The sequence below is a fragment of the Centropristis striata genome, chromosome 11 (assembly GCF_030273125.1).
Source record: "Centropristis striata isolate RG_2023a ecotype Rhode Island chromosome 11, C.striata_1.0, whole genome shotgun sequence".
Classification (NCBI taxonomy): Eukaryota; Metazoa; Chordata; class Actinopteri; order Perciformes; family Serranidae; genus Centropristis; species Centropristis striata.
In genome coordinates this window covers 34615457-34638297 of record NC_081527.1, presented here as the reverse complement: position 1 = coordinate 34638297, position 22841 = coordinate 34615457, and the positions used below count along the sequence as shown (strand labels likewise).

Genomic DNA, 22841 nt, shown 5'->3' with positions numbered 1-22841 from the left:
ACTGGAATGTGAAACATGTAAAACTTTTCGCTCTTTCTGTTTTTTCCCACTTAATTAGCCAATTTCACTTCGCATATATGCATAATTATGTTGCATTAATATGCACCAGCTTTTCTGCACATATTCTATTTAAAATCCACACGGCCTAATTAGTGTGACATGATGCTTTTATTTCCCCAATCACAGTACAGCCTCTGTTTTTAATCATTAGATTTACAGTCCATTCATCCATTACACGCCTTTATAGATAGTTTCAAAAAGTAAGTCTTCTTTATTATGACTATCACTCAGTGGTGGAAAAGTATTCAGATCCTTAACATTAGTAAAAGTTATCATACCAAACTGTGAAATGACTCCACTACAAGTCCTGCATTCAAAACTTAGTAAAGGTACAAAAAGTATCAGCATCAAAATGTACCTAAAGTATCAAAAGTAAAAGGACTCGTTATACAGAATGGACCCACTCAGATTGTTTTATATATAGCCTATATATTCCAAATATATTATTGTATTATTGTTTTTGATGCCTTATTTTTAGGCAGCTTTTTATTTTTGTCATGTAGTTTAATGTATAAACATGCACAATCATTTTACATTTTACATTTTACATTGATTATATGTTAAATCTTGGCCTGAAAAGTAACTAAAGCTGTCAGCTAAATGTAGGGAATAAAAGTACAATATTAGCCTCTAAAATGAAATGAAGTAGAAGAATAAAGTGACATAAAATGGAAATTCTCCAGTAACATACAAGTACCCCCAAATTGTTCTTAAGTACAGCTCTTGAGTACTTAATTACATTCCACCACTGCTATCACTATACATGCAAATGCACAATCTTCCCTGTTTTATTTCTTTTTTTTTTAAAGATGAAATTTACAAACCCAAATGAAAGGGTTGAACAGTCAAATACTGGCTATCTTTTTAATTTTGTGTGGACCAATTGTGAGTTGTCCTCTTGAGAAAACTAACCCACAGTGGAGGAGTATTATGGTGACTTCATGCCTGTGATATCAGCTCATCAGTTGGGGTTTTCTAGTTTTATGACGCATCTTTTTTTTGTACATTCTTGGGGATTTCCCGCACAAAATGAGTCCAGATCCACCAATTAAATAGCATCATACTGAACGTTTAAATACAATCCATTCCAAAGGGGTAAAATCAGACTGTGAAGCCGTGGTGCAGCTCCGGGACTGTCCACGCAGCACACGCAGCGGACTCCCCGGCTGTGGAAGGTCCTCCCGCACTGCGAGCGGTGCTGTATCAAGCCGTTTTTATTCGCCTGCTGCGTACCGTCTTATTTAAAAAAAAATCTCCATTTTAGACAGTGAACTGACGCATCAGCGGGCTTCATGACTGGGACAATGTGCCGGGGTCTGGTCCGCTCCTGATGGCCTGATGATCCGTCAACACCGGGCAGGTAACGCCGACAAGGGCTGAATGATGGTGCATGCAGACAGAGCTGTCTGAGCGGTGAGACAGGGACAGAGCGACAGACAGGCAGCCAGGGAATAACATCTTCATGTGGTGTGTGTGTGTGTGTATCACCCTCACGTTTCTAGATTCTGGACATTTAAGATCATTTGTGGTTCATTCAGGGTTTGTCGAGTTTATCCTGCCGCCGTTTAACTGAAAGGAACCGACTCTGCAGCAAAAATCAATCAATATTCCAGCTGCTATAGAGACCACCAGTGTTTATGAAATGTGGCAAATTTTATATATATATATATATATATATATATATATATATATATAGGGATTGGGATCAGGTCATTTTAAATATTTGTTTTACTTTGGTCATTTCATTAAAGAAGGTATAAATCAATCATCAAATAATTCTAAACACAGATAACAAGAAAACCAAAACATCAGAAACAGAGATGAATAGCAGGTAACCTGTGACAACATTGTCATAGGCTATATTATATATTCATAATAATGTTGTCACAGGTTACCTGCTATTCATCTCTGTTTCTGATGTTTTGGTTTTCTTGTAGTCGGTGTTGAGAGTTATTTGATGATTGATTTATACCTTCTTTAATGAAATGACCAAAGTAAAACAAATATTTAAAATTATCTGATCCCGATGTGCACTATTTAAAATAAAATAAAAATTCAAGCACATTTCCTAGAATATAGGCTAATAATAGAAAAAGTGCTGCATCCATCGATCCATATATCCTGAACAAATTAATTCATTGTTCTGTTTCAATAACCACAATATTTCTTTGCCGTAGCTTTGTAATAACACAAGTATGCCTAGATGATAATTTAATCTAATTTAACAAGATCTGCATGTAATTTTTCACTGCAGGAAACTCTATCTAGGCAATTCATATTTCCAAAATATAACCAAAATAGGAAAGGTACATTTACAGTTTTGTCATAATTAAAAAATATTTATTATTATTATTATTATTATTATTATTATTATTATATTATTATTATTATTATTATTATTTATGTTTATTTTGAATAAAGTGCCCAGAAAAGTGTGACGTAGATATCCGGGAATAAAAATAGATAAACAAATAATTCATTTTAAATTAAATTAAATACTAATAAAGTATCACAGTTTGACCTTTTGCAGCATAAACACTGATTTTGTGTGTCTTTTATTAGACTAACAACTCTTCAGCATTTAAAGCTCCAACTGTTTTTTTTCTAAACTAAAAGCTTTTGCTGCAGTGTGACAGAGAAAAGTGCCAAACAACCAAAGAACCAAGCAGCTCAGATCCTGTTTTATTTCATTCCCTGCTGTTCATTTGTGTCTGTTTTACCTCCACAGTTTGATCATCACTAACTCTGTGTGACCTGGAAGATGGACAGGCAGGGCGCAGCAGAGAGGCAGGCGGACACTAGCAGGACTACCAGCACCCCCACAACATCAGCTGCCGTCACCATGGCAACAGTCAGCTCCGGCAGCTCCACGTGCACCCAGGCGCCCTCTACTTCCCTCAGCATCATCTCACCTGACAGACAGGCAGTCCAGGTAATAGACCTAATTATTTAATTAGAGAGGAGTCCAAGTAATAGACTGTACCCGTGATATCTCTATGCATTATTTACTTTGACAGTCCAGGTTTTCCGGTGTCCAGGTAATATACAGTCCCTGAGACCTCAGCAAACATTGCTTATTTTAACAAGCAGGCAGCCCAGCTAATAGACAGTACCAGGGACCTCTGCTTGCATTATTTCATTAGGGATGAGTCCAGATAGTAGACTCGGCAACCTCTGCATAAACCATTTACTTTGGCAAGAAGATAGTTCAAATTGTCCAGGTAATAGACAGTGCCTGGGACCTCTACATACATTTGTTTTATTAGAGAGGAGTCCAGACTGTACCAGGGATATCTCCATGCATTGTTTACTTTGATAAGCAGGTGGTCCAGGTCCAATGTCCAACTGATAGACATTACCTTGGACCTCTGCATTCAGTGTTTATTTTGGCAAGCAGGCAGTCCAGCTAATAGACAGTACCTCTATATGTATTCTTTCATTAAAGAGGAGTCCAGATAATTGCCAAATACTGTGGCCTCTGCATGCATTGTTTCAGTTGAGAGGAGTCCAGGTTATAGACAGTACCTGAAACTAGGGAGGCACGATATTATCGGCACGTTATCGGTATCGGCCGATATTGGTTTGAAAATGAACTATCGGACATCGGCCAACATGCCGATATAATAAAGTGATTAAATAATGGGGTGCACATTACCTCTCTGTTGCACCTTGTTTGTAACTCATAGAATTGTGCAGTGTAGTCTGAGCCCACCTATTTATTTATATTCTGATTAGGGACTGAAGCTGCTTATATTTTTTTACTTTTTGTGATTTTGTTTGCACAGTGCAGATTGAGTCATCACATATTGGGCCCCTGTTTTAAGTTAAATTTGAATTTAAGCAGCAGTCTGTAAGGTACATGTAGTATATTCAATTTGGGTTTAATTGTTGTACAGTTGCACTTTTCACATGTTCCCAGTGAACACAGGTTATGTTTACTTATTATGTCAATTGGGAAATTGGCCAAATTTGCCCTGATTGTGGGTATTAGTTGTGCGGGACAAAAAAATCTGTATCGGTAATCGGCTAAATGAGTTGTAAAAAAAACCTGAAACCTATGCAAATATTGTTCAACTTGACTGGCAGTAAGTCCAGGTCACAGATGATACTTTGTGTCTTTGCATATGCAGGTAATACAGGTGCATCTCAATAAATTAGAATATTTTATATAGAATTGTTTATTTATGTCAGTAATTCAATTCAAATGGAAATGGAAAAGTGGAAATAACACATTATACAGATCCATTACACACAGAATGAAACATTTCATGTCTTAATTAATTTAATTTCTTCAAATTATAATGATGATGATGAAGACCTAAAATTCATTGTCTCAAAAAAATTGTTACATTACAAAAGACCAATTTTAAAAAGTATGTATAATATGGAAATGTTGGCCTCTGAAAAGTCCATCTATATTCACTCAATACTTGGGGCTATTTGACCTGAACAACATCTATTCTAATTTATTGAGATGCACCTTGGACAGTACCTGGGACCTCTGCGTGTATTGTTTGACTTGAGAGGCCAGGAAATGAGAGATAAGCAGTCCAGAAACTAGACAGTCTTGTGTTGAATGTCTGTCTTCAATAGATTGGTCCGTTATTTAACAAAGGACCGACTCATAAGCCTATAACATATTTTGTTACTTCCACCCGTAGTTATATGACATCTTAAAAAAGTGACTTCCATATTAAATAGCTGATAGCACCAAAGGGAAACCAAATTATAAATATCTAAAGTCCTTGGCCATCAAAAATAAAAAGTAACTCTTCATTATTTCACTTCTAACACCAGAAAAAAAAAATGTAAACTAAATGCTGTAAACCAGGGATGGGCAACTTACATGCTGGAGGGGGCCACGATTTTTCATGGACACTACCACAGGGCCACATATAGGACCGTGCACTTAACCACATATGATGAAACTCCAATTTTAAATGTTAACAGTGCATTAACTTAACATATTTCATACTCAAATGCATGTATAACAGTATAAATAGGAATACAAAAGGTTTGAAGCAAATAAAAAATAACCACTTACTGTGATTCCTTTTTTTTTTCAGTCCAAGAATAGCAGACCAACATTAATCGCAAGAAGTAATTTTGTGCATTTTTACACTGCACTTTTAAGATTTCTTGCTCAAATGCATGTAGTTGTACTGAGGGCCACTTCAAGTGAGGATGCGGGCTGTATGCGGCCCCCGGGCCTCCAGTTGCCTATCGCTGCTGTAAACGCTTCAAAGTGCACAGGGCAATAAGAGCAGATGGAATAAAATTCAAAAGAATAACTGAATCCTAAAGTACTTGATGTGTCCATCATCCAACAGGTGATCCAGCACGCCATCCACAGACCTCAGAGCATGGCGGCCCAGTACCTGCACCAGATGTACGCAGCCCAGCAGCAGCACCTGATGCTGCAGACAGCCGCCCTGCAGCAGCACCAGCACAGCCCGCACCTGCAGAGTCTGGCCACCATACAGCAGGTCAGCTGGAGTCTGTTATGTGTCAGTGAAAGCAGAGAGAGTCATTTTAACACAAGCTGTAGGGTGTGTAATATCTCTCTGATGTGTTTCAGGCTTCAGTCTGTCAGCGGCCGTCACCTTCTTCATCCAGCAGCAGTTTGGTTCATCAGCCTGCTGGAGTTTCCCAAAACTCAGTAAGAATCTGTGTTACATGAATCTGACGTCCTCTGAGAACAAATTTTAACCTCAGCATCTTTCTTTCAACCAGATTACTTTACCGGCATCTCCGGTGACGGCACAGCTGATCGGCCGAACCCAAACATCCACTGGCGCTGCGACCACCATATCCCAGCAGGCCATGCTGCTTGGAAACAGACCGGCCAACTGTAACCAAGCTCAGATGTACCTCCGCACTCAAATGGTACAAAAATGTTCAAATTCATCACACTCACAGTTTGCGCTGGCACTTTGAAGGGAGAGTTTGGATTTTTTGAAATGGGGTTGCATGAATTACTTATCAATAGTCAGTGTATTAACCCATTGAAGCCTGGAAAGTGGATACGTCGTTTTGTAGTATTTGTATAAGCTCTCAAATACTTTTTGAATTTCATTTCTCTCTGCTACAGAGGCTGAAAAATCTATTATTTAGTAGAAGCGTTGACACTTCTGTTGAATTTCCAGAAAAACTTCAGGTTTTAGGGGCTTATTTTAAAATCGCCCAGAGGTTTTACAGGCGTTTTAGGCCTCAATGGGTTAAAGACAGTAGATGGCAGTAAATATCAGCTGAAGTTTACACTATATTTACTCTATATTTTTATTGTTTTACCTTGCCGTCAGACAGCCCTATTCAAGTGTACGAAGGGGGAACTGAAGCCTTTTCAAAGCCACCAGACTCCAATGAGAGAAACAGTAATTTTACCTTGTAGAATACAGGAGTTGCTGGTCTACTGTTGCCTTGATCAGTCTGTGTTATTGTGTGACTGGTGTGATTCCGAAACAACCTTCTCAAACTACAGCGCACCGATATTTCAGCCAAACATTGGTATCTGATATTTACTCAGTTCAGTTTTGTGCTTTCTTAATTTTTTATGATGAAAATGTCTTTGTTTCTCTGTCACAATAGGGGTAATGACAACAAAAAACAAAGATCGCTGTCAGCCAAATTGTTATTTTAAACATCGGTATAGTCCCAGAGTTTCACAATCAGTGCACCCCCATTAAACAAACTACCAGATCGAGGTAGTGGTAGACCAGCAACATTTGCATTCTGCAAAGTAAAATTTTTGTATTTGTCAGAAGAGTCTGGTGGCTTTGAGGCAAGCACAGTGGCTTCACTTCCCATCATAAAGAGCTGTGTGACGGCAAATTAAAGCTGTGAAAATATAATATATAAAATGTACCATATATATATATATATATATTTTTTTTTTTAATACTTTATTGCAAGGCTTCTTACTTTCACAAACATAATGAGTCATTTCGTTTTCTTTACAATATTGTACCTTGCATTCCCCCCCCCCCCCCCCCTTTTCTTCAAGGTATATATTCACAAAGTAAATAACAAAAACATAGGGTAAACAGACAAACATATATACAAGGCAAACTGGTATTCCCCAAATGAGGATCTCTAAGAAAAGAAATAAACAACAAACTAATGACACAAAAAAAAAAAAAAAAAAAAAAAGTAATAATATAATGAAAAAATAAGCGGTGGTGCATGTATGCGTGTTCATGAATCTGTGTGTGTGTGTGTGTATGCATGTGAGTGTTCATGTTGGGGAGGGGACCATTTAGTTCATCTCCTTAATTTGATTAAATATTTCCACTGTTTTTACCAGCCTTTCTTTACAGTATAACTTGTTCCAAATATGTATTTGTTCCCTATTTCTAAAAGTTAGTTTTTCCATCTCTAAACTTTGTTCTGCTGTTAATACCCATGCTCTTAATTTTGGTGTATTTGATTGTTTCCATGCTTTATCTGTCTATATATATATATATATATATATATTGACGCTCTATTTAGAATATTTTCATGGCTTTACCTCACCATCACACAGCTCTTTATGATGTGAAGTGAAACTGGGCGTGTCGACCACCATCTACTGTATGTAATACATTGGACTTTAGATAAATACCTTAGATAAATCCAACTATCCCTTTAAAACTGCATGACTCATTTGCCCTATTTCTAATTTTACTGAATGTGTTTTATGTTTTCTCACAACATGCAAAGTGTTTATTTCTAACCACTTCACCACCTGTCTCTGCTCGCTGTTTGCTTTCCTTCCGTTAGCTCATTCTAACCCCTGCAGCCACGGTGGCTGCAGTTCAGTCAGACCTCCCTGCTGTCACCTCCTGCTCCTCTTTACCTCCCTCCTCTCAGGTACAAACTTTGCCAGGCACAAATTTAGAATAAACCATGCAAGCCCAACATTGTTATATACTTTCAGGATGTATGCATATATCTTGAACATGAGCTGCATTGCAAAATGAACTGTTAAAAGTCTTTGTGTGTATTCAGGTGCAGAATCTCGCTCTGCGCACCCACCTGCCTGGAGCTCTGGCCACAGCCCACAGCGTGATCTTAAAGCCATCAGCACAGTCACAAACCCTGACTCCAGCCAGCTCTTTATCTAAGGCGTCAGTCTGCGGGCTGAAAACCAACCCGCTGACTGACACCTCGACAGAAACGGGACCGGCTGATGTCACCCGGCTGGCCTCAGGACCCCAGATTATAACCCCAGGTGAGACAGCTTGTGCAGATACTGACGCTTAAAGGAAAGATTACTAAAAGTCTGTTTCAGGCTTACGTGATGAATCAAATAACACAGACTTGTTATTTCTGCCAAAGAGGTTAGTTTTCAGGGCAATTTCTGGTAACACTTTACAATAACCAACTAAATAATGTTTATAGATGGTTTATAAACCAATTATTAACCATTTACAAAGTGCTATACATATTTAATCTTTAAATGTTTTCCACCAATTTCTTAAAGGTATATGAATCATTTCAAATCATTAACATACTTAATATGGTGTTAAAAATGTTAAAATGAGTGTAACTAAAACTATTGATAAACTATTAATTATAATTTATTGGTTTCTTAATGGTAAAGTAACTATAAACTTACATTAGTATACTATCTATTTGTCATTCATGAATGATGTAGTTAGTTAAACATTAATAAATTATGTATTTACCATTCTAAATGGTCTATATACAGTTTATAAATGCTGATTAAACATTAATAAACTATCTGTTTACCATTTATAAATAAGGGTTATTGTAAAGTGTTACCCAATTTCTTTATTTGCTTGCATTTGTCTTTATCTACTTGCCCTATTTGGTGGCAGGATGTAGCACAGGCCAAAAAGTAACACTGTGGAGTAGATCTGAATCAGAGGGCAGCTCCACAAATTAATTTTCACTTTTGTTAACATTGCAAAATAGGACATTTGTGTTGCATTGATGTGCTGTCACAATAATGAGAAAAATGGTTCTCCTTCATGTTTTCTTTACTCTTCATTTTCACACAAATACTGCAAAAGCTATCAATGGGCTTTATGCAAGAACATTTTCATAACTTCTTAAATTTCTCTTACTTTGTCACATACTTTATGTGGGTTTTCAATCCTTTCAAAATAATTATACATACAATCCAATAGTGCATGACTCCTACAACAGGTCTGTACCACTCATAAATTGTCTTTGTGCCAAAGAGAAAATTCAAAAGGCAAAAATATTTGGTGAATGTATAAAGTTCTCCTCCGTCCTTGCACAGGCCACCTATGAATAAATCTATTCATACGATCAGTTCTTGCATTAATGTGCTGTCAGAATGATCAGAAAAGAGTTTCTAATCATTTTGCAAACAGCTATCAGAGTTGTTTAGAAGCTTTGAGTTATAAAATACAAGTTTGACAAAATAAAATTATGCCTCTCAACTCCTGCTGAAGCACCTGAATGCACCAGCGGCCTTAGCAGAGGTCAGTGCTCTCTGAGTGCCTTTTCTAGTTTTTGCTCTTCATTTTTTGTCGATGCATCTCTCTCCTTGCAGCCTACTCTCCAATGCAAACCCACGCTCTGGTGAAGCAGCAGCTGTCCTGTCCGCCAGGTCAGCGGATGGCGCACCACCAGCTCATCCTCCAGCAGGCTGCAGGAGGAGCAACAAACCACAGGCAGCTCCAGCCCATCGCCCTCAGAGTAGCATCTCAAGAACCCAACCCTCTTCCTCTCTCAGTTAAGAGACTGACCACCCAGTCCCAAACCAACAACGACCCCCGAGCCCCGTCTTCTTCCTGTTCGTCTGTCACCAGCCTGTTTGCATCCTCACCTCAGTCCTCAATCCCAGCAGCCGCCGTCCAGCCTCAGCCTCCTCCTCTGGTTGCCGCTCCGCAGCGTCGCACCTCATTCCCGCAGAACCAGCCTCCACCTCCTCCTCCGCCTCTGGTTCTCCCCAGACTGCCCCAGAACCCCCCCACCTCCCTCCAGAGGCTGTCCCTGCACTCAGTCCAGGCTTTGGCCGTCCAGTCAGGACAGGTGCTGCTGACGGAGCAGGAGCTGCCTGTAGCCGAGGCTCTGGTCCAGATGCCCTACCAGAACCTCCCGCCTCCTCAGACGGTGGCCGTTAACCTGAAAGTGCATCGAGTCAGACACAATGAAACTCCATCCGTGAGTCGCCGAGTGCTGCAGATATGTTTTCAAAGCATTATTTACAATATACAGTACAGGCCAAAAGTTTGGACACACCTTCTCATTCAATGTGTTTCCTTTATTTTCATGACTATTGACATTGTAAATTCATCAAAACTGTTAATGAACACATGTGGAATTATGTACTTAACAAAAAAGTGTGAAATAACTGAAAACATGTCTTATATTCTAGTAAGCAAAGGGTGGTTACTTTGAGGAATCTAAAATAAAAGACATGTTTTCAGTTATTTCACACTTTTTTTGTTAAGTATATAATTCCATATATGTTCATTCATAGTTTTGATGCCTTCAGTGAGAATATACAATGTAAATAGTCATGAAAATAAAGAAAAACGCATTGAATGAGAACGTGTGTGTCCAAACTTTTGGCCTGTACTGTATGTTATTTTGATAAAGGGTTTTCTGTGGTTTGAATTTCAGTCGGGGCAAACATGCAAAGTGAATGGACTGAGCTCACAGGAGAGGAAAGATGAATGTTCCCCCAGTCCACAGCCAGACAGGACCCAGACACCTCTCATCGGGCCGACTAAACACAATGGTGCAGGTAAAAGATGGTGCAAGATTGAAAAGAATACGATAAAAACCCTTACTAACCCTACAAACTCTCCTCATAGCCAGAGGGATGTTTCATAAAGGTGGCTCAGAAAAGCAGAGCTTACTGTGAAAAACTTAACCTACAAAATTCAACCTGGATCTGTTTTATAAAGCTGGTTTAGGGCTAATGTGATCACTAAAGATTGTGCCGAATTGGATGTATAAAATAGGACCAAGAAAATTATTTTATATTAGCACAATAAGATTTTTTTTTTCTTTTAAACCTAAGTTCTCTACTAGTTGGTTACTTGTTTTGTCCAAGCAGTGGTGAAAGAAGTACTCAGATATCTTACTTAAGTGTAAGTGCTAATACCACACTGAAATTACTCCACTAGGTAGGGAGTAAAAGTCCTGCATTCAAAATGTTAAATAAAAGTACATATCAGCATCAAAATGTACTTAAAGTATCAAAAGAAAAACAAATGTCTAATCACTTTAAATTGATCTAAATGGTTTAAATATAAACTCTTTTTTTTTTTAGGTTAAATCTCGACCTGAAAGTAACTAAAGCTGTCAGCTGAATGTAGTGGAGTAAAAAGTACAATATTTGCCTCTAAATGTAGTGGAGTGGAAGTATAAAGTTAGATAAAATGGAAATAATCAAGGAAATGCAAGTAGCTCAAAATTGTACCTAAGTAAACTGTGGACAAGTGACTCAATATGGTTGAAATACTGTTAAAAAACATATAATATTCTTTCTGCTACTGGAAACTAACCTGACTGAGATCAGGCTGCTCTGAGGAAAGAAGTCTTACGTCAGAACTAGTGAACCCGCCTTTACCTTTACTTGAGTTTCCTGAAAATAAACTGGAATAACTGGAATAAGCCTGTTTTAACCTTTAGTTCTGTTATCTTTTACGCCTCTTATTGTTCAGCAGCGATGGGTTCATCCTCTATCATATCCAGTCACTCAGTGATCAGGTCACCAGTGTTGGAAGAACCCTCCCAGCTTACTGCCAGCACCACCACCAGCACCACCAGCAGCAGCAACCCTCCTCCTCCATCCCCTCCTCTACCTCCTCCCCCCCTGTCAGCAGCAGTACGAGGCCCTAGCCAGCCCCCTTCCTCCCCGGCCAGCGTCCCAGCGAGCCCCGACAGGATACTTACAACCCATGTCCTCACACACCTCATAGAGGGCTTCGTCATCCGAGAGGGTCTGGAGCCGTTCCCGGTATGAACACTTGAGCTGTAATGAAAGTCTGTCAGAGTTGATGTTTTAGCTATTGAAAGATTTAAATTGACATACACTACTGGTCAAAAGTTTTAGAACACACCAACTTTTCCAGAATTTAATTGAAAATGATGCAGTTTAATGTCTCAGTGTACTCTGAGATGAATGCACATTTGCAACATTTAAAATTCTTTATTGAGCATGATAGTGTTTTGAAAGTTAAAAAAAGATTCAAAATCACATTTTATGTTGGACTAAAGGACTAAAAAAAGACACAAAATGACCAAAAAAAAGACACCAAAAGACACAAAATGACTAAAAAAAGACACAAAATGACCAAAAAAAGGCACGAAATGACTTACAAAGACATGAAAAGAATTCAAAAATGGACAAAATAGCCCAAGACTCCATAGAGTTAAGTTGTTAATCCACTTCTTGTTCCCTGAAAAAAGGCCTACTTGTATAATTCTGAAATGTACGTTATATTTTAGCTTTTTTTATTTACCTCTGGCAGTTCACCACTTACCTTTGTACCCTTTCAAGCTGTTGATTTGACTTGAATTGCTTGATTTTCAATAAAAAACTGGAAAAATTGGGGTGTTCTAAAACTTTTGACCGGTAGTGTATTCTTATTTTTCCTGTAGTTTAAGACATATCCAGCTATTAAAAACAAAAGTAAATGTCTAATTCTGGCATCAGAATTAAAAAACAAGGGTTTGTTAGGAAACCATTACTACTAAGCATAAATCCTCTATAGATGCCTGTGTTTTCTTGTATTGAACAAATAATTTGTAGACTGTGAAGATTTTTTATTCTTTTCTTTCTAAAAGTGCTCCCGACCATTCCTAACATTTTCTTTTACCTAAGAGAAGAGCAAAAATAAGAATCAGTGGGTTGTAACAAATTAAAAGTGAATTATGGAACAAAAGACAGACAAAATTCCTTTGTTTTCTCTTCCTGCGTGAGGCCCAATGTACCAATTCTGCTTCTAACAGCAGCATCATCTCGTATAATGCCCATTTTTCAAGTTCAGGTTGCAAAACACATTCATTTCTTTAATTTTAGTCCAATTGAGATAAGCACAAAGGATACAAATAACATGAAAACCAGTGATCGAGACTTAAATCGAGAGATCGAGAAACTAAGGCAACAAATTAATACATTTAAAGGCAACCTCATGTTCGTATGTGAGATCTAACTTTTCTATTCGCACCTGTTGATGCAGGTGGTCTCGTCCTCGCTGTTAGACCAACAGGCTTCACTTCCTGAATCCCACGAGATACAAACCAACGGGGACGCAGCGGCCGAGGACAGCCCGCTGGACGCTGACCAGTCAGACTCAACAGACTCAGAGATGGAAGACGACGGCCCTGCAGCAGATGGTGAGCTGATCTGTGTATATATATATATGTGTGTGTGTATATATATATATATATATATATATATATATATACTGTATATACTTGTGTGTGTATGTGTGACTAACAGCTGGTCCTGTGCAGTTGCAGAGCTCGGGGAGAGCGTGCTGCTGCAGTGTGAGTTCTGTGGGAGTCGAGGTTACGCTCACACGTTCCTGCGCTCCAAACGATTCTGCTCCATGACGTGTGTCAGACGGTAAATAAATCACTCAGACATCGACACGCACCAACAAGACTTCAATTAATGAGCGCAGTGACATCGATCATCAGCCAGTCCACAAAACAATGAGTGACATCACTGTGACTATGTCCACTATTTAAACTATGGTTTAAAATCAGTGTTACCACAATGTTTCTCTATAATGACCAAGAAATAAAATGTGGTTTAAAATCGGATAAAATGTCAATTTTTGACAGCTTCTTGCAGGAAACCACAAGTGTATGAGATGCCATCGACAGGCAACCAAATTGTTTATTGTTTATCGTTTATTGAATGGATCCCCATTAGCTGACGCCTTGGCGACTGCTAGTCTTCCTGGGGTCCCTAAAAGACATAGAACATGACATACAAACAACAAACAAAAACAGTACATACAAGAAAAATAACACAATTAATACATACATGCAATACTGTAAAAAAAATAAATACAAAAATTCTACATTCATATTTACCCGACAAAAAATTCTACATTCATATTTACCCGACGAATGTTATACTGTAAAATTCAGATGTCTATAGTGTCAATATCAGCTGTATACACATGACACTGAAATTACAGATTTCTACAGATTTGTATACAAATTGTTAGAAAACCTTTGGGGTAATATAATTACACAACACAACAACATAGGCTATATGTCATAGATGAAGTCCTTTTAAGGCATTTTTCAATGTTGCTTATCATACCTTTTTTTTTTTTTTTAAAAGCAGCCTCTACCACACAACACATGTAATCGGAAAATGTCTCAGTGGTGGTGAGACTCATCATGTAACATCTGGAACCCATCGAGTTACATTTGAGTTATAAAAGAAATCTCCATCCAGGCTTCAAAGAGTCCAGCTGCAGACTCAGTGCACAACCACAGAAGCCAGTCTGGCTGCACACCATACAGATGTGATCATCTGCAGCAAACTGCATGAATCTAATTTAATATTCTCCATGTTTAGGTTCAGTGTGAGCTGCACCAAGCGCATCACTGTGCTGCGAGCAGGTCGCTGGGGTCACAGGCCGATGGGCAGGAGAGGACGACCCCCCAGCAGCAGAGTCAACGGAGCCTCCAGAGAACATTTTCTGAGACAGGTCAGTTGGTATCACTGACCTGATGCATGTAGCCAAACGCACCAGTGCTGCAGGGATCACTGGTCCTGTGAGACGAGCTGCTCTCTGGGGAACAGCTGCCTCTGACGGGAGCAGAGCACTGAAGGAGACTCCTGGTCTGTGAGCACGTTTTCAAAATAGGGCATAATAACACAGTGTTTCAAAGAGACAGATTTATAGGCAATTCTTAATGTTTATAACAGAATTTCCCAGCACAGATCTGAAAATATTTAAGAAAATGTAAATATTTAGCACATTAAAAATAATTAACACAAAATAAAAGTTCCAGGCTGTAGCAGGTACACTGTAAAAAAAAAATCTGTTTAATTTACGGTAAAATACCGGCAGCTTTGGTTGCCAGAACTTCACTGTAAAAAATACAGTGAGCGTATGTAAATGTAAATATCAGCAAAAACTGTAATTTATACTGAATAATCCCATTACTTTTAGGATAATTGTGTCATCATGGTATTTCTCCATTAATTTTACATCAAAATTTTATATTTTTTTCCACTAAAACTGTGTGTTTTCTGCAGTTTATGGCAGTTGAATTTAAAGTTTTATGATATTCTTTGATTTACAGTAATTAAAAGTATTCACTACGGTGATGTACAATGTTTAATTTGACAACCTATTTCTGATGCAATTTGACAGTGTTTTACTGTAATTTCTACAAAGGTTTTTTACAGTGTAGATAATGGTGTCATCTGAAATGAGAAGATCTATTTATTCTATTTATTTATTTATTTATTTGCACAGTTAGAATTACATAAAATGACAGAGATAACAAATAGTGTAAATTGCAGGGAAAGGCAGAAAACCCAGATGGGCTTATTTAAAGCCTCCATCTAAAATGTCATAGTTATAAGAAAATAATAAACTGATAATAGAAAAAACATGTATAACATTAACAAGTTAAAATGACAATAACAAAAACAATATAAAAACAAAAATATCAACATGATATAAAAGTGTATTTGAGTGTGAATTCGAATTTTAAAGCAGCAGTTAAATAGGCTTTTTGACATCTTTTGAAACATTTTTATAGAGATTGAGTTCTTTGCCAGAAGGGAAAAGGTATTCAATAATTTGGTGCCCTTAAATGTAACAATAAATTGACCCCTGCATGTAAGAAATCTTGAAAACCATTGGTACCAATCATGTCGTTGTGGAAAATTTTGGAAAGGAAAAAAAAACGGATGAAAGTGGATGTATGAATGAAATGGGTCAGAGGGGTACCAACATGTCTTCTCCTTTAACAGACAGCCATTATTAGAAGCTTCGGTCTTAGGATGAACAAAAAAAGTGATTGTGATTATAAACAGGAAATTTTGTGATTTCTCTGGGGTTTTTTTTAATCAATTGACAGCCTTGCCACAAACCCATTAGGCAAGAAAACAAACAGGAAAGAAAGTCTGAGAAATTAATCATGAATTTGTGTGGCAGAAAGGTTTTTTTATTCTCCCTATCCTGGTAATCAGCAGATTTATCTTTCAGTACCTTATGGGGGTCCTGACCTTGAGGATGGAAACATCTGGTCTGTTAGACGTTAATAACAATGACTGTAAGATAAACAGTCAAACACAGTTTGTATCTACACAACATTTTCGTAACTTGGATGGAATCGATAACTTCATTTAAGTATATAAATGAAATTAATGATATTTAAGTTTAAATGAAATGTTGACCAAATATGACAATGTCTTATATTTTGTAGAACTGTTTCAATAATAATTGCTTATAGTTGAAATTTTTTTATGGTTTATTAAGTATGTGTGCAAAATGCAAGGAATTTGACTCCAGTTTTACAAGTAAAAAAATGTGTGTGTGTATATATATATATATATATATATATATATATAGTATACTGTATATATAAATAATATAAATATAGTGTCGAAAATCCTCAAATTTCCTAAAATCCAGTCTTATAAAATTATTTTAGGGTCTAAAGCTGCTTAAAGCTCATTGACTTATGTGACATGAGAGAAAACCTTGTAATGCATCCACTTCTTTACATTGAACCTTTATTTTGAAAGGTCACTGCGTTAAATATTGGAGAAAAAAACCTGCAGCTTTCGTTCGTAGGAACCTCAATCTAATCTGAGATGACTCAGGGTAAAACCTGGCTGAGCTCTCCTGTAAGCAGTCAGCAGATTTGTGTTTCTGTGCTGCGCAGGCTCGCGGGTCATTTGGGTCGGAGGAGGACCAGCAGAGCTCACGGAGAGAGGAGGAGGAGGAGCAGGAGGAAGAGGACGAAGAGGATGATGAGCCTCCCGTGCCCATGACCACCAGGCTCCGGAAACAGGCGGAGAGAGAGCGAGAGCGGGACAGAGAGCAGGAGCAGAGGACGACAGAAACCATCAGTGTTTCTGACGGAGAAGACGACAGCGTGGCTCCTCCGTCTCAGTGGAACGTACAACAAGTGTTTTCTTTTATCAACTCACTTCCAGGTAACACTCACACTGTATTACTGCAGTAAATGATGATCCACTCCACCACTGATACACAAAGCATAGACTAAAGTACACATTGAAAGTACTAATGTAGCCTACTCTCTACTGCACTACAATTATTGGTAACACTTTCTATGAAGACTACATCTATAGTGCATTATGAGCGCATTCATAGTGAATTATAATGCTCATTATAATCCATCATAATGCATTATGACTGCACTCATAAACACATATAAAGCTTCATGATGCACTATATCAACAGTTATAAATATAGCTTATAATGACTTATAAATCCAAGTGTCTTATGAGTGCTCTTGACTGGTTATAAACTACAGGCTGACTGATGAGGCTTATAATACATTACAACTACTCATACCCCTCTATACACACACCTCAACAATCAATTGTTATAAGGACTCATAGGATGCCATAAGTATAAATAAATGATCAATGTATGCTTTAAGTAAAGTGAGGTTCATATAGACACATCTATAATGCAGTATAGCTAATCATGATGTTTCATTGTTGGCATGATTAGCTATACTGCATTATAGATGTGTCTATATGAACCTCACTTTACTTAAAGCATACATTGATCATTTATTTATACTTATGGCATCCTATGAGTCCTTATAACAATTGATTGTTGAGGTGTGTGTATAGAGGGGTATGAGTAGTTGTAATGTATTATAAGCCTCATCAGTCAGCCTGTAGTTTATAACCAGTCAAGAGCACTCATAAGACACTTGGATTTATAAGTCATTATAAGCTATATTTATAACTGTTGATATAGTGCATCATGAAGCTTTATGTGTTTATGAGTGCAGTCATAATGCATTATGATTGATTATAATGAGCATTATAATTCACTATGAATGCGCTCATAATGCACTATAGATGTAGTCTTCATAGAAAGTGTTACCCAATTATTTATTTGTATTCTCTTTTTAATGAGGTACAGATCCAAACATTTTATCTTCTTTTAAAACAAAAAAATTAATGACAAATAGAAATGTATTACTACAAATACTACAATTACTTGACAGCTTTAGTTATTTTACAGGGTATAAAATGAGATTTTTTTGTAATAAATTAAACTACCAAACAGTATAAACAGGATAGATACAGCTATAAACTATTTTTCTCAAAGGTACTGAATATTTATTGAAATTTTGCTCATTTTCAATAGAGATAGCATTTATACATTCAAAAAACTCTCTCCCAATAAAACAAACTTTTTGAAATTAAATAAAACAAATAATTTTAAATAAAACAATAAAATAATAAAAGTTAATAGAAGTTGAAACAATTATGAAAATTAAATGGCAACTATTTTGATCATCATGAAAAAACATTTCATGGTTCGTGGATATTATTTTTTATTAATAATACATTATTAATTAATGCAGTGGAAACCAAATAAAAGTTCCAGATGCTTTTTAAGCTGCCAAACACACAAATTGCCACATTTTCCCCCTAAACCTCAGCCTTTTTAGCTTTTCACATCTTATTATAAATAAAAGCAAAAAAAGTAAACAAGATTTTAAAAAACATGACTCGCTTTTTTTAATGTAGGCAGTAAGCACACTTTTCTTCTTGCTGTTTTCTGTTAATAGGAATCAGAAAATAAGCAGCTTTTCCTTCATAATTAACTTAAGATGCATCGCCATTTCACTGGTTTTCATACTATTTTCATCCTTTGTGTTTAATGATTACAGTGACTTTTTTTTAACATTTTACTATTTTTGTTGAAACTTCTTAGTCTTGCAATATCTTTTTTGTCCTTTTGTATTTATTTTGCTCTCTTGTCTGGCTGTTTTAATTCGGCTCTGTGAGGCCTTTTTAGGCTGCATGATTGTATGAAAGGTGCTATATAAATAAAACTGGATTCACCTCCTGTGCATCAAATTAAAGCAGCCAGATGTAGCTCTAATGAAATTGCCTCATTAACGCTGGAGCAGCTCCTGTTTTGACAAAGTGAGAATATATAAACTACTGGTCAAAAGTTTTAGAACACACCAACTTTTCCAGAATTTAATTGAAAATTATGCAGTTAAATGTCTCAGTGTACTCTGAAATGAATGCACATTTGCAACATTTAAAATTCTTTATTGAGCATGATAGTTTTGAAAGTAAAAAAAAGATTCAAAATCACATTTTATGTTGGACTAAAGGACTAAAAAAAGACACAAAATGACCAAAAAAAGACACCAAAAGACACAAAATGACAAAAAAAAGACACAAAATGACCAAAAAAAGACACAAAATGACTTACAAAGACATGAAAAGAATTCAAAAATGGACAAAATAGCCCAAGACTCCATAGAGTTAAGTTGTTAACCCATTTTTTGTTCCCTGAAAAAGGCCTACTTGTATAATTCTGAAATGTACATTATTTTTCAGTTTTGGTTACGCTTACCTTTTTTATTTACCTCTGGCAGTTCACCACTTACCTTTGGACCCTTTCAAGCTGTTCATTTGACTTGAACTGCTTGAATTTCAATAAAAAACTGGAAAAATTGGGGTGTTCTAAAACTTTTGACCAGTAGTGTATGTTTTGTATATAAGTAAGGAATTCTGCAGATACCAGCTGACAAAATGCATCAGAATGAACACACGCTGTACCGTGTGTTTCCTGCAGGTGGGCAGGATGTAGCCGAGGAGTTTCGCTCGCAGGAAATCGATGGACAGGCGCTGCTGCTGCTGACAGAGGAGCACCTGGTCAGCACCATGAACCTTAAACTGGGACCTGCTCTCAAACTGTGTGCACACATCAACTCTCTGAAAGACGCATAAACACATTAACATTCCTGCTCTCCAAGAATGAAGAAGGATTTGTGTTGTTCTGGACTAAAATGAAGAAAAACAGGAAACAAGAGAGCATCTTTAAGTTGACTCGTTCTTGGATTTTACACAAAGACTCAGTCTGAGACCACTGCCAATGATTTCACTCCTGAGTGAAGTCCTCACACTGTAACAGCAGATTTTAATTTAACACAAAGACGAGCAGTTCTTTCTGTCTCCTCTCCTCATTTTGTCATAGTGATTGTAGCAGTTTTTGGCTCCGCTTATCCATTTGTTTCAAAATGGTGAATTAAAACTTCTTTGTATCATTTGTAAACAAAGAAAAAACAACTTTACATGATTAAAGTTTAAGTATTAATGTCAAAGGATGCTGTACAATGTCAAAGTTTACAGATTTATTATCTTACAGATTAAATTTGATACATTTATCATCAGTAAACTGAATGACTTATGGACCCAAACTTGTTATTTATTATTTATTTATTATTGCCATAATTAATATACAAATAAAACCATGAAAGTATTGTCTACTGTTTTGTGTGTGTGTTTTTTTCTTAACACTTTTGACAAAAGGTGCCAAAAGTTTTTGTTTTTTTTCCGTATTGGACAACAATAAATTTGAAGAACTTTGTAAAACAGCTGAGTTTCCTGTTGGTCATCTTGACTTGTAACTGATTCAGTAAGCACACGTTTATCACACATGAATATAAAGGGGCCACTGAACATATCACATATGCAGTGGTGGAATGTAACTAAGTACATTTACTCAAGTACTGTACTTAAGTACATTTTTGAGATATTTGTACTTTACTTGAGTATTTCCATTTTATGTTACTTTATACTTCTACTTCACTACATTTTGAGGCAAATATTGTACTTTTTACTCCACTATATTTAGCTGCCAGTTTTAGTTACTTTTCAGTTCAAGATTTAACATAAAAACATAATTAATATGAAATGTTTGCTAACATGTTAACATATTTTAAATTGAGCATCATAAGAGTATATTAAGTAGTAAAAATTAGCCCTACCTTGAGAAAATTAAAGTGGTCCGTACATAAATGCATCAAAAATAATAACCCACCAATATATTTTTAGAATATATAAAACAATCCAAGTGGGTCCATTCTGCATAAAAAGTACTTTTACTTTTGATACTTTAAGTACATTTTGATGCTGATACTTTTGTACTTTTACTTCAGTGAGTTTTGAATGCAGGACTTTTACTTGTAGTGGAGTAATTTCACAGTGTTGTATCAGTACTTTCACTTAAGGGATCTGAATACTTTTTCCACCACTGCACATATGAGTAAGTAGGTCACTGCAGCAGATAAACATCTTAAAGCAAGAAACTTGGTAATGTTTTCATGAGCTCCACTGCCTCATGTCGTGAGGATCTCGATCTGGCTCCGTGTGCATTTGTTTCTTGCCTTTCTTTTCAACACAGCTGTTTGCAGAACGCAGAGCAATGAGGTGATGTATCTATTTGTAGCTTTATGAGATTAATAACTGTAATATGACGATGGTGAAACAAAGTAAACTTTGCTTTAACCACCAGTGTGAATTCATATATTGATTTCAAACGTCTCACGATGTTTTTAATAAATAGAACAGATATATTACCTGCCTGTCTAAGAGAAAGAGGGACAAGTCAGGATCAGTTTTAAATCCTTTCAAATTCCACAATTCTATTAAGGAAACCTTCAATTTATTGAGAATTTGGTGACAAGTCAACAAGGATATCCTTACGTATTTATTTTACCATGCATAGTTATTTTTATTTTTTTTTAAATCGCTCTGGAATGTTAATTCATTGAGACAGACTGACACTAAAACATTTTAAAACATGTTCTGCATTTTGGTGAATCACCACCAGAGGGCATCTTTCACACACTTACTAACATCTGTATCCTGTCCTATATAACATATATTTATTTATGATATACTATTTGCCACTAGAATAGTAACTTAGTTCATTCTGTCAGTCCATGGTGCAGAGTTAAGCAGTTTTAATTTCAATAAAATAATTAAAATGAATCATTTATTTTTCTATTGTTAAAAAAACAAACAAAAAAACTGTATTCCTCTGGCTACTCAGTAAATTTATTTAGCAGTGGTGGAATGAAACTATACTTAAGTACAATTTTGAGGTACTTGTACTTGAGTATTTCCACATATGTAAAGTTATACTTTTATATTAATTACAGAATAAATTAATTAAACTGTACTGTTACAAAATAGAATCAACAATCATACAAACAGTAGTGTTCAATATAATAGCAGTCCAATGTGACTAACCAGATTAATCCAGGTTTTTAGTATATTTTTTATTGCTACATGGCAAACAAGGTACCAGTAGGTGCAGTAGATTCTCAGAAAACCAACAAGACCGACTTTTTTTTTTGTTTCTAGGATTTAGCAATCCTGTGAATCACTAAACTAATATTTAGTTGTATGACCACAGTTTTTTTTTATAACTGCTTCACATCTGTGTGGATGGAGTCAACCAACTTGTGGCTCCTTTCAGCTGTTATTCCACTCCAAGATTCTCTAACAACATTCCACAATTCATTTACATTTCTTGGTTTTGCTTCAGAAACAGCATTTTTTAGTTCCAGACCAACAACATTGATGTCATGGAGTGGACCTTAATCCAGTTGAGAACTTGTGGGGTGACATCAAAAATGCTGTTTCTGAAGCAAAACCAAGAAATGTAAATGAATTGTGGAATGTTGTTAGAGAATCTTGGAGTGGAATAACAGCTGAAAGGAGCCACAAGTTGGTTGACTCCATCCACACAGATGTGAAGCAGTTATAAAAAACTGTGGTCATACAA

The 22841-nt window shown here is 36.5% G+C and overlaps 1 protein-coding gene across 1 annotated transcript; it reads left to right on the top strand.

The window, feature by feature from the left end:
- Window positions 1-1251: 1251 nt before the first annotated feature.
- phc3 (polyhomeotic homolog 3 (Drosophila)) lies at window positions 1252-20462 on the top strand. Its single transcript, XM_059344139.1, has 15 exons — window positions 1252-1420; window positions 2789-2992; window positions 5391-5546; window positions 5639-5719; window positions 5794-5946; window positions 7819-7908; window positions 8047-8269; window positions 9584-10197; window positions 10660-10783; window positions 11709-12004; window positions 13230-13386; window positions 13507-13618; window positions 14591-14723; window positions 16921-17194; window positions 19842-20462. Exons 2-15 carry the CDS (start codon window positions 2822-2824, stop codon window positions 19994-19996), a joined length of 2739 nt encoding a protein of 912 aa, XP_059200122.1. The 5' UTR covers window positions 1252-1420; window positions 2789-2821; the 3' UTR covers window positions 19997-20462.
- The last annotated feature ends 2379 nt before the right edge of the window (window positions 20463-22841 follow it).